General features: G+C 42.0%; 1 protein-coding gene across 1 annotated transcript in view; it reads right to left on the reverse strand.

The window, feature by feature from the left end:
• The window catches only part of HOMER2 (homer scaffold protein 2), a 60,402-nt gene that overhangs the window by 29,083 nt on the left and 18,973 nt on the right, over nucleotides 1-12,346 (reverse strand). The window contains exon 2 of the mRNA XM_082769226.1: nucleotides 9,926-10,082. Within this exon, the coding sequence (XP_082625352.1) occupies nucleotides 9,926-10,082 (157 nt within the window). The remainder of the gene's footprint in view (nucleotides 1-9,925; nucleotides 10,083-12,346) is intronic.

The following is a 12,346-nucleotide window of genomic DNA, read 5'->3' on the forward strand; positions in this document are numbered from 1 at the left end:
GAGATCTTTTTTTTTTTTTTTTTTTTTTTTTTTTCCTGGTGACTACAAATACGGTAGGGGAGAAGGCTGCATTATCTACAGTTAGGTACAACAAAAAATACATAGTTATATCACATTCATGCTTTTGAGGATTTAATAAAGCATCTAGCCTTTGTGCAGAGTATAACCGAATGCCTACATGAAGCATTTAAGCACACATCCTTGTCTGCATCCTTGAAGCTGCCTCACAACATCCTCCTGTGATTCTCTTCAGCCTGAAGGCCCCTGTGCAGAGGTCAGAAATGCCTTGTCCCAGGATCCCAAATTGTACTAGTGCTTATGTGTCACAACAGCACTTGCAAAAAGGTAGGAGTAGTTAAAGATGCAGAAACTGAATGAGTCAGACAAAGAAAAGATGACCAATGCTACTTAAAGACAGGGCTGAAATGATGTCTGGGAAGGAGAAGCCAGCAGCCTGGAGCAGGGACGTAGGACATGAGCAGTATGACACAGGAAGAATGACGAGTCCATGGCCAAGTGGAATCCTTAAAAATGCCTCTGTTCTGATTAGTAACCTACACACCCCAACGAGCAGTCAGCAATGACGTAGTTTACTACTGCCTTGTGTCCCTTGGCACGAGGAATGACCAAGAACAGGTACATTGTTCTTGGGAGAGGACAGGATCTACTTGGCATCTTCTAAAGCACACAAAAGCAGTCACAGTTAGATGACAGTCTGATATGGGCAATCAGGCCTGGCAACACTTAGGAACAACATGCTAACCTAACTGAACATATGCGGTAGCCATGAGACAATGTAAAATAAAAACCCTTCTGCATCCTCAGAGATGGCTCATTGCTTATTTTGCTGTTAGAAAATAAAGGTAGGTGGAGGTTATCTGGGGCTCGTAAGATCATTTTGTTCACTCCTCAGGGAGAACCAGCTTTGGATGTCATTTAGTTTTTAGTGGCTGACAGTCTTTTACACAATTCCTTGTTTTCCATCTAACAACTGTGTTGCCATTGGATGCAACCCCACAATCCAGAATCAAGGAAGGAGCAATATGTGTTTTGGTTGCTGTTGTTGTTTGCTTCATTGTCATTTATTTATTTATTTATATTTTTTGAGCTAGGAAAATATTACATTGAATTATGTTTGATGCTTAAATTTTAAGAATACACAATGCAGTGTAGTTTATTTATAAACTCCATCTGGCATGACTTGATTAGCACGTCTGATACGTTAACTCTCAGAGTGGGGATTTCCAAGTATTATATACCTCTGGCACTACAGCAGGGGGTAGAAGGGAACAAATAATTGATGCAGCTGCTTCATTGGACAAGCAATCCTCAGAGCTTCATAAAGCACAGCTTATAGAAATCATCCTTTATTACTTTCAGTAGCTGAACTTAAAAAAATAATAATAAGAGGGAGTAAAAGTCTCATATTAGTCAACCAACAGCTAACGAGTGCTGCATTAATTGCAATTCTTGACAGAAGTCCCTAATATAATGCAGAGGAGGCAGAGCTTCTTGTAACAAATCAAGCAAGGTCCTTCTGGGATGAAGCTGAGGAAAGCTCAAGGGGACAGAACATGTGCTCAGCTCACCCCCAGGCACCAACCCCCTCAGCATTGCTTCTGGAGGAAAAAAGCAGCACACTGCAAAGCCTGCACCCAAGGTGAGCACTACCATGCTCCCTGAGTTTTGGTGAGCAAGTATGAAAGGTTTTATGAGGTAAAAACTCACATTTCCCCAAGGTTTTGCTCCGTATATCTAATGAAACCAAAAAGGTAAGGGAAAGCTTCTGCAAACCCTACGATGTTGTGCCTGTGTTGATGATCTCGCTAAAAATCTTGATTTTTTTCCGTCAGTTTTCACCTAATTACAGTCATGGATTATTTTCTCCAAAAACTTGTTACAGATTCTTCAAAAGCTCTACTAAAATCAAGGACTGTGACCTGAAACAGAACTTTTCCAAGAAATTTTATGGAGAGGTTATAAAAAGGGAAAAACAGCCCAGTCAGAAGTCTCCCCGTTTGCTGGTGTAGCAAGAAATCCGCTAGCATGGATTTTTAACTTTTACTTTTTAAAGAGTAATAAATTGTGTTTATGAGAAGGTTTCCACAGCACTGATGCTGTGATTCAGTTGTGTGCGCTCTCTCCACAGGGCCGGTGGCACATGCATGCACTGTAGAGGCAAGGAGGAAAATCAGCCAGATAGGATCAAGCAGTGGCAGATGTGCTTCCATTCTTATGTCAAAGGTACAGCTGTTGCCAGCACTGTGTTATCTGTTCTCCTCAGCTTACTAACTGGCTTCTGAAGGATTTCCTTCCAGAAATAATCCAGACAATGAGCAGAGGATTTTTCACATTTCAAATGTAATAACTTGGAAAAAGATTAATAGAGAAACATCGAAGCGATACGAGTTGCACAGCTCCAACCAAAACACACCTTCAGCAGGCGCTCAGGACTTGTGGCTGATGCAGTCTCAGGGGACCCACCACATTTCCTGGTATTTACTTTGCTCCATTTCCCAGCTTCTGACAAGCTCTCTTTCACTCACAGCCCCAGGTCTTGTTTGCACAAACATTTTTAATGCTTCCCTCCATTCCCAGCTCATCTCCACTGGTATTAGCAATTCGGAAATAACTGCTGCAGTTAAGCCTTAACAGCAATTTTTTTTTTTTTTTTTCCCCTCACTCAAGGACCTGTCTGCACAAGCGCACCCAACATTACCAGCTCTACCTATCCAAACCAGTCCTGGCAACCGCTAAAAATTCTTCTGCAGACACAACTGCAGGCAAAGTACTGTCTTATCAGTTATGAAACCTTGCACCTCCCCTCAGCCTGAATTTCTGAATATTTGATATCACCTTAAGCAAATAAAGGATGATGCAAGTGGGTAGTCCCATGCTTGGCTGACAGCTCTGCTTCTCCCTTATGCTGTATTTCCTCACCACCAAACTTCAAAGAAAATATTCTCAAGTTATTTTAACGTCTAGAGAGAAACACAAACATAAGCAGCTTAGTCAAGAGGGGTACACTACAAACACAGACAACACAAATATTTAAAGATCGCTGGGGGCTGTCATTTTACCTTAATTTCATTCACTCTTATTTCAAAGAAGTCTTTTAAGAAGAATATGAGCTCTTGGTTTATACAACAGAAGGACCCACTGTACACCTCCGTGTGCTGGCTGCACATAGCTATTTATCTTCATTTTTAAATGTGCATTTTGTTTTCTATTCGCACGCTGCATCTGCCAGTTTAGTGACTCAGTGCCTGACAGATTATCAGAGGCATTTTCCTGGTGTCACCCCAAAATTCACATTTCTCTCGGATACTCCATAGGCTGAGCAAGTTGTGCCTCGTGTTTGGTGGCAAGTTTCCCTTAAACTCAGAGTCCCTCCTGAAGCCCTTCACTGCGATGCTACAAATCTGGAAGTTACGCTCACCACAACTCTACAACATCTTTAAATGAAATTGGGAAATAAATGTTAAAACCAGCACAGCAAAATACAAATTCTTTACTGTGAATAGTTCAGCTGAGTGAAAGAGACCACAGCTGGGGTTAGACTGGTGCACTATGACCCAAGGTGGGACAGATGCTCTCCTGCTCTTAATCTGCTCGTCACACAAAACCAAAGAAAACTTCGTTACAAAACCTGCAGCTGCCTCTCAGAGAGCAGCCCCATCCAGCCTCATTATTTACAGCAACAACAAGCCCAAAAGGGATGGTGAGAAGCAGCTAGACACTATTCAGGCATCTCTTCCAAAGTATTTTGTGTGGTGCAGTTGGTGCTGGGAGGTGTCTGGGAGACGAGCACTAGCCTCCAGCTTCTGCTCGGAAATCTGAAGTGGGAAAAGCCCCACGGCAGCTGCCCTACCAGGCAAACTGATCGGATGGCAGTGGATTAAATGGCATCAAATCATTTTAAAGACTCTACTCTGGATTTGCAGAAGTTTAATATGTACACACGGGTATGATTATAGTTGTAGTCTCAACGGTAAAGTACTTGTCTGTATTATATTTACATATTTATAAAGATCATAAAGCCACAACTGATGTTTTCACTTACTCGTCATCTCACTAGCAGAAAAGCAGTGAGATGTTTATTATAATATACAAACTGTGCACACTGGAAGACAGAATTATGCATTACAATTGTTTGTGTTTTCATATTTCAAAAGATGTTATTCTCTTTTATGTGGGGGTTAATTAGTTCCATTGTTGGAAGTACTCTGTTATGGCTCCAGGATCATCTCCAGCACTAATAATCCTGTTGAAATTAGTTGCAATAGTTCATGATATACTTAGCATACTATGATAGGAATAAAGAGAAGATGAAAGCAACCAAATACACACACTTTTCTGTATTATAGTACTGAGCTAGATGAGTACTGGAAATCTCTTGGCACATGAAGCTTTCTGGATCAGGATCACTGCATCATTCAGAGCTCCAGAGCTCACAGCCCATTCTCTCCTCTGCCTTACCCCAGCACAGCATCTTTCCTGAGCTGGGATGCACCTTTGGGGCTCCTCAGACAGTAACAAGTGTCACACATTGCCCTCTTGATGAAAGGGCCTTTTCATGTTGGTTTTCAGTGTCAGAAGTATAAGTAGGATGGAGCTCATGACCCCCATTTTGTGGTGAGCAATCCTTCTGGGACAAGCAGAAAAGAAGCCTGGAAGAAGTCGCATGAAGGGCAAGAAGAGCACAGCAGAAAAAGTTTTGAAAGAAAAAAATATCCAGCTCAGCTACTCAGCAGTGAAAAAAGCCCTGTGAAGATGGAATAAGAAGTATTTTCTGCTAATTTAACCAGATTTTACCAGCAGGGTCTCTCTGGCAGTGACAGCCCTACCAGTACTACCACCAGCAGGGCAAGGAGCACAGCCTCTTGGCGTTTTGGCAGTCACTGGGCAGCTGGCTTGACCCCGGGCAGCACACAAAACGAGTGACAGGCAGTGACAGTGCGTAAAACTAGGGCAGGCAAAGCGGGAAATAAAAGGATCTCCGTCCCTTTGACAAAACACATATTTGCTCACACACACCTTTCAAAATCATAACGTTTAATTTAGGATTTCTCTATGAGCTTTGAAAGAGGCAGAGGGAACACTTCACTTTCTGAGGTCACTTTTAACATTCTTTTACCTCCCTTTATCTCTGGCTACCCAAGGCAGTAAAACACCCCCTGATCGTTTCAGTACCAAATTACACAACTCATTATCTGCTTACAATGGAGCCAAGCACTGTGAAGGCTGCAGAAGTGCTGGGAGGTCTCATGCTCGCCCTGCTGCAGCCTTGGATGCCCCTGCCTGCTGCTCCGCTCCTGCCAGCTCACCCAGCACGGGACCAGCAAACCCACCACTCTGAATGCAATTCAGCCCCTGTCAGGGTTGTTCCTACCACTCTTCCTTGCGAATCACATCCCTGAGGTCTTAGAGGCACAGTTAAAGGCTACCGTGGCAGTGCAGCGCTGTTGCACAGCACAAGTTGCCAGAAGCCTGCTTTTAATTCAGTGCCAACTTTGTAATATCTAAATTACTCGTTAGTTTTTTCCTGAGAAACAGTTGATATTGGTTTAATGGCTGAACTTACGTCAATGAAAGAAAAAAAAAACACACACACACGAAAACTAGCCAAATGAAGGAATTTCATCCATGTTACTATACCCCGCAATTTTTTCTCCCTGTGAAGGAAAGCTCCTTAAATCGAAGAGTCACCTTTTGGCAAAGTACCCTAGAATATTTTTAACAACTCTGACTTAAAATAATTTAATTTCCACAGGCAAAGGAAATTATTTGTTTTGAATCTCTGTACAGAACTGGTAGAATTCAGAATTTCCTATAAATGTACAGAGGATGCCTGCCTCCATTCGCGAGTACAGAAAAAACACGGTCATGAGGCTGGGGGGAGCAGCTATTACACTGGGTACCAATTAGGACTGGTACAGGAACTGAGACAGCCAGAAATACACCAAATATTAACGGATTTACACATCATCCATTCCTTCTGGCCCAAATACCAGCTACCAAAAGCTGCAGGGCTCTGTCCCTCTACGCTTCACTCTGCTCTCCAAAACACACTGGTCCTTCTTGGCAGGATGTGCCCTTATAGATCCTAATGTAAGGGCGTATGTTCCTCTTAACACCCAAACAGCTTCACCATACTGTATCATGTACTGTATTCAATTTGGGGAACAGTATATGAATATTGATTGGCAAAATTTGGCCCGTATTTGTATTCTTACTGACTGCAATTTACTTCAGAAATAGATCCACTGATTTTGCTTTCCCAGCACAGCAATTTTTCTTATTCTCTCTTCAATACTTTAGCACAATTATGTCTGACTTAGTGGCTGATCTTTAATATTCAAGGTAATCATTAGGTAATAAATTCTTTAAAATCATCTAGCAACTGGGAATGAGTGTCAGTCGACCTTTTTTTTTTTTCCCTGAAACACAAACCCCTTCTTTCTGTATCATGTATTTACCAAAACTACTTTTGCAATCTATTAGTCTTTTGACCCCAATTTTGATTTTTTTCTGGCCATCTGACTAAACATCCCATAGAAACAACTTCAGACTGGCATCTGAGATGACTCTTCCTGCCTCAGTTTTCTTTGCTGCAGCTGTCTCAAAATGTCCCACTATCAAGTTTATTGCTGGATATTAAGTTTTAAAGATAGCTATGTGTTCCTTATTAACAACTTATTTTTCAAAATATAAAAACAATGCTGTTGCAATCCTAGGTTTTATAGGCATATAAATTTAGAACATTTGAAAATGAGGGCAGAAGCTTGTTTCTGAGGTGCAACAGGGTTATACTTCTTTCTCAAATTCTATACAGAAACAAGTTTCATATCTTCTCCCTCATCTATTTGGCTTGGATAATGCTTATTTCCAATTCATAACAAATAAAAACAAACAGATCCACTGGTCAGAACACTGCCATGCATTATTCCAGAGGATGACAGAGGATATCGGCCTGTGCAATTTCCATGCTTTCAAACTTCCTTTTCACCTCTAAAAAGCTGCATAATGTAGGTCACTTTTAATGAGGAGCCTTGCACATGGCTTCCCCCACACGCTACAGAGCATCCAGGCACTTCTGAGTTCATGTTCTCCCTGTATCATTGCCATAGTTTGTAATTTTTTCAACAGGTTTGACTTTTGCCCACAATGCTGGGGACTTTCATATGGTAAAGTCTCTTGGCTGTCTCATTAACTCCAGATCAGTGTGTGCCCTTGCATTTTACTGTATCATTTCCTCCAGCACTCATTATGCTACAGTTTATACAGCCTCTGGCTGGAAACTTCTTAAAACATCATGATGAAATTACTTTCTCGACAGCATACAAGTCAATTATAATGTAATTAAAAGATACACTAATCTATTCCCTTGTTTGGTAACGGTATCTTGGTTAACATCATCCAGAGCATGCATTTATCCTATCTGTGAAATCTTTTGCTATAAATTGTAATCTACTGTCCACAGCACCTGTTTTTCTGTAGAAGATGTAGGAATTATAAAACCCATTCTCTCCCAGCCTTGGAACCAGAGAGGAATTAAAGTGGTACAAGCTATTATGAATCCTGGGTTGCTGCTTTTCCATGCTTGACTCCCCAGGCATTTCAGTGGGGTTTTTTGTCACCACACACAAAGCACAGCCTACCAGGTTGGCAAAGCCTCAGAAGGGTGCTCAGCATGCCTTTGGTGCATGCCGTGCAGCCTGCCCCATGCTCTGTAGGACAGTGAGGGTTTCGGCAGCCCCATTTTATTCTGCACACCTGCAACTCAACACAGTGCCCAGGGTAACATGCTGAACACCTGAAGCTTATGTGACTGAGTAAGAACAATGTTTAAGTGAAGTGCCCAATATTCTTAATCATTTTAAAGTACTTTTATCATTGCTTTCTAAGTCAACATAAGGTTAAAAAAGAATCCAGTATCTGCATCTGAGTTGAATTTAAATGAGATTTCTCTTCAATCCAGTGTGCATTATACGTGTTTGCCCCACACTGTTAGAACAGCCACTTTGCAGCCAAGACAAGGATGGAGAGTTGTAAGTGATACATGTCCTTCATCTCCACCTTCCCTCCAGGCCCAAGTCCCTCCTTTCACTTGAGTTTCAGCTTTTTGTCATTAAAAGAGGGATAATTTTGCCCGCAGCGATGCTAATCTGCCTGATACTTGCCAACACACGAAGACTCTATTCTAATAAGTGAGATGAATGGAAAGCAGGACAAAGCCAACCAGCGCTGCCTATATTCTTCCTCACAGTCCTACCAGGCTTCATTTTGGACTAGAAAAGTAGGTCACAATGCTAAGCAATAGTTGTTTGAGGGGAAAAAAGCAACTTCTATCATTAGCTGGGTACAAACACCGTCCTTTTTCCATATCAGCACTCTTAAGCAGACAGGTCAGGTAATGGGACTCTCCAGAGGCAAGCGTGGAGGCACCATTTCTTCTCGACCTGCTCCTTAATCAGCAAAGGTTCGATACAATACGAATAATTCATGTGGTGAGTGATTGATTCTCGCTTGGGAAGCCACAGGAGAGAATTTTAATGGGAAAGGCTCACTGCCTCCTGGGGTACACGCGACCGGGGGGACTGGTTCCTTCTTGGTGTCTTTTGGGCTGATGAAGGAGCGGAGCTTGGATGCCCTGCAGCACTGGGCAGGACCCTCTGGCTGAGGGCATGCACTGCCCTGAGCCCCCCCACTCCAACACATACAGCAATAATTGCTTGCTTTTCGTTAATCACTCTTAACACACATCCACAACCCCAGCAGCTTGCACAGGGCTTGGCTTGCTCCCCAGCAAACCAGGGGCTTTCTGGAGCTGAGGATGCCGGCACTGACAGCGTAACGATGGCAATGTATTCATGCTGTACCTATCTCAATGGAACATCACCATCAATTTCAACAGGCGGTTTGGCTGATTTATAAGCCAATATATAACCAAATGCAGCACAGGGGATGTTTGGAAAAACAAGCATGTGAAGTAGGCATGACAGATATAAGCGGTTTATTGAGGGATGATTTCTGAGGTAGCTCTCTCCCAGGACAGTGACATTTTAAACACCCTCATTTGAACGGGAACACAGATGAGCAGGCTGTAAACATGTCTCATTTTTCTGTGTTTTGTGCTTTGACTGAAATGACAGAAATGACCAATGATTTCTGTGCAAGAGTGAAATGTTTTACCTTACACATCTGCAGTCTGCTAGGGGAAAGTGGTCACCTTACAACTTAGTTTGGAGGGACGAATCAGAGGGAGAAGGTGCTAAAGGTATTAAAATGGTTGTCTGAGCAACCCACTCAACCCAAGTGACCAGGATTCTTGCAGGAAATACTTCAGCACACTGTTTGGGGATGCAAAACAAAATAAGAGAAAAAGCATGGGCAGCAGGGAATGTCTACATGCCTAATTTGTCACCCAATGCTGATGAACTCCAGTGCAAAAGCAGTAGAATATTAAGTGCTAACCTGTAAACATTTCAACCATGCAAAAGGGAATACGCAGTTGGCATTTAAATCAAAAGCTCTTGTCTGCACATATCTGTCTCCTTGTTCCCTTTAAAAAGAACATTTTTTCACCAAAAAGGCCACAGTGCTATCTACCTAGCACAGGTGGTGTGTTTAGATACTGTGCTACAGACAAAATTTTGGCAGTTAAAGCTCTTGGCTCATTAAAACTAGTCAGTGATAGAATCCTGTCTAGGTCAATTCATTTTGGAAAAATCACTTTTAAGTTGCTCTGTGTTTTTTCAGTTGTCACTACAACTGTCCACAATGGTTTATATAAATAAAAAAAAAGTGAGCATTTATGAACTTATGTGTTCAATGCCGCCCATCTATGTCTATCGCCAGCCAGGGCTGACTGCCACGATCCTCTCCACACAGTAAACACGCCGGGGTACCATCAGCCTCCTACCTTGGCTCCATCCACACTGATAATCCGATAGCTGTTTCTCGTGCTGTCATAGAAGTAGGAAACAGTTACAGCCTGCTTGCTTGCGGGGACCCAGTTCTTCTTCGTGCTGGGGTCAATTTGGAAGACATGGGCTCTGGTGGTGAAGATGGGCTGTTCTCTGGAATAGGGAGGGACAGGAGAAATGGATGCATGAGTCTGTGGAAGATGAAATGTCCCGGAAGCCCAGACCTGACCAGGCAGCGCAAGGCCAATTTTTCCTCCTCTTGTTACGCTGACTGTGTAACCCACTTTTTCCTCCAAACACTTATTTCCAGGAAAGGATGCTTACATGCACACCTTCTTTCCCCATCCACACATTTTCCTAAGCACCACAAACCCCACATGGCCAGCTTTCCTCCTGCTGCTCCTCGCTGCGACCTGTGGTCCTGCTTAGAGCCAGGACTGCTCTGTGGAGGCACCAACAATGCTACCAAAACAAAGGCACGGTGCCATTCCTGAAGCACTAATGTCTCTATCCTGAGAATGGCACCATATTGTGGATGAGCCTGAAAAATTCATCAGATGCAAATGCAGTTAATCTGCCTGGGGAGTGAGGGGGGGGGGGGGGGGAAGAAACAGGCCCATGGCCCTGCCACTGCAAGGGGCCGTGTGCCAGGGCTGAGGGAAGGCCCCTGGCACCCCAGCCCTAATCAGCACCGCTCTTCAAAAACATTTTGTGACCAGTGTGACCCTGAACACATGGCAATGCAAACTGCGTGTAGGAGCGGAGAGGATGCAGGACTGAAAGAACAAGAACTTGATGATACACACCAAGCCATCCAGATCAGAATTAAGACTTACTCAAAGGCTGTAAAACTAAACTCACCTCAAGGTGTTACCTTTAATCCAAGTTTAGAAAAAATAAACTGCAAATAAAGCCACGTCGTGTTTATATAAATATATATGGTATATATTTTTATGCTTTTTGTTCTTAAAAGCTACAGTATATAATGGTATATATAAAGTGTACCACTTGATATTTTCTTATCACATACAAAATATTTTATCATTAATAGAATTCTGACAATATTCAAAAACAACTGTACTGCAATAGAGTCCATTATTAACTCCCACAAATATTTACCTCATGTAAACCAAGAAGGCTGCCATGCTGAATTTTGCACAAAGCAAATGAAGATCGGTATGTGAAAGGCCAGAAGACCTCTCTCACAAGTCATTCTTTCATATCGATGTAAATAATTCTCTTCTGTTATTCTCAGTCCCATCATTTTTGAACTATATTTTTATTAATTTCTATAATCTTCAGCTCCTTTTAAATCCACCTCTACATTTTTTAGAATATAAGAAGTTGAGTTCTGTATGTGGGAACCATACAAAACACCATGCACAATCTTGATCACTATACTTTAAATAAAATTGAGGGAAGCAATTCATAAACATTGCACAGATGAAGCAATGTAACTGCAGAGCTAGCTCAGGAAGGCCGGTGTGATCTTGCAAAGCCCCACAATGCCTCAGAAGGGAGGAAATGAAACATTTTTTTTTCTTTGCAAGACATATGCAAGGCTTTACATTTTTCAGGGGCTGCCATGCATGCTTCTAGATAGACAACTGTGCCAAACTCTGTAAAATACTTATATGAAATATATTTAAATTACAAGGGGACTGTCATGTTACAGCTGTGCAGGAGCATCTTTTACTTCAGCTGAGGAGCTGAAGTAACACGGGAAATCTGCCTCTTGTTTCCCACACTACTGTCACTGCAGTCTGTAGCTGGGAGAAAAGCAGGGCCAGGGCTCCATAATATGTTTTAGATACTTCCATCACACATTACACAGGGTTAGCAAGGGAGGTTTCCCCCAAGCTACTTACTGTTTTAGTCTAAAAAATATGTACATTCTCTGAGTGAAGAATAATTTTGAATTTATTTAGCCTTCTACTTAGCTCTGTATTTGTAGTGGATTTATTACTAATTGTTTTTGCTAATGGGAATATGACCTATATATCACAGCCTAAACTTTCAAAAGTTTCAGACTTTTCCTTCATGAAAGCCCAACTTGCAAACAACTTTATATACACATTTCTGTTAATTCACCTTAACAATACCAGAAAATACTGCTAAAATTATGCCTGGGCTCTCTGAAGCAGCAGCAGTAACCATATAAAGTAAATCTGGAGATAACAAATGCAAAACGAAGGGAACAACTATCTATCTCCATTCCTTCAGGAGTCTTGTAGCAGCTACTGCTGGCAGTGAGGGCTTTATACATGCATCTGAGTGGGTAAATTAATGGATAATAACATTCAGGACTTGAGATAGCCATCTATCCAGTCATTTGTTGCTGTCATTAAAAGCTAAAGACAAAAGCCAACTATATTTCTAATCCTTATGATTATTCAACAACGACAAAGGCTCCCCCT

The sequence above is a fragment of the Aythya marila genome, assembly GCF_965140915.1.
Source record: "Aythya marila genome assembly, chromosome: 11".
Classification (NCBI taxonomy): Eukaryota; Metazoa; Chordata; class Aves; order Anseriformes; family Anatidae; genus Aythya; species Aythya marila.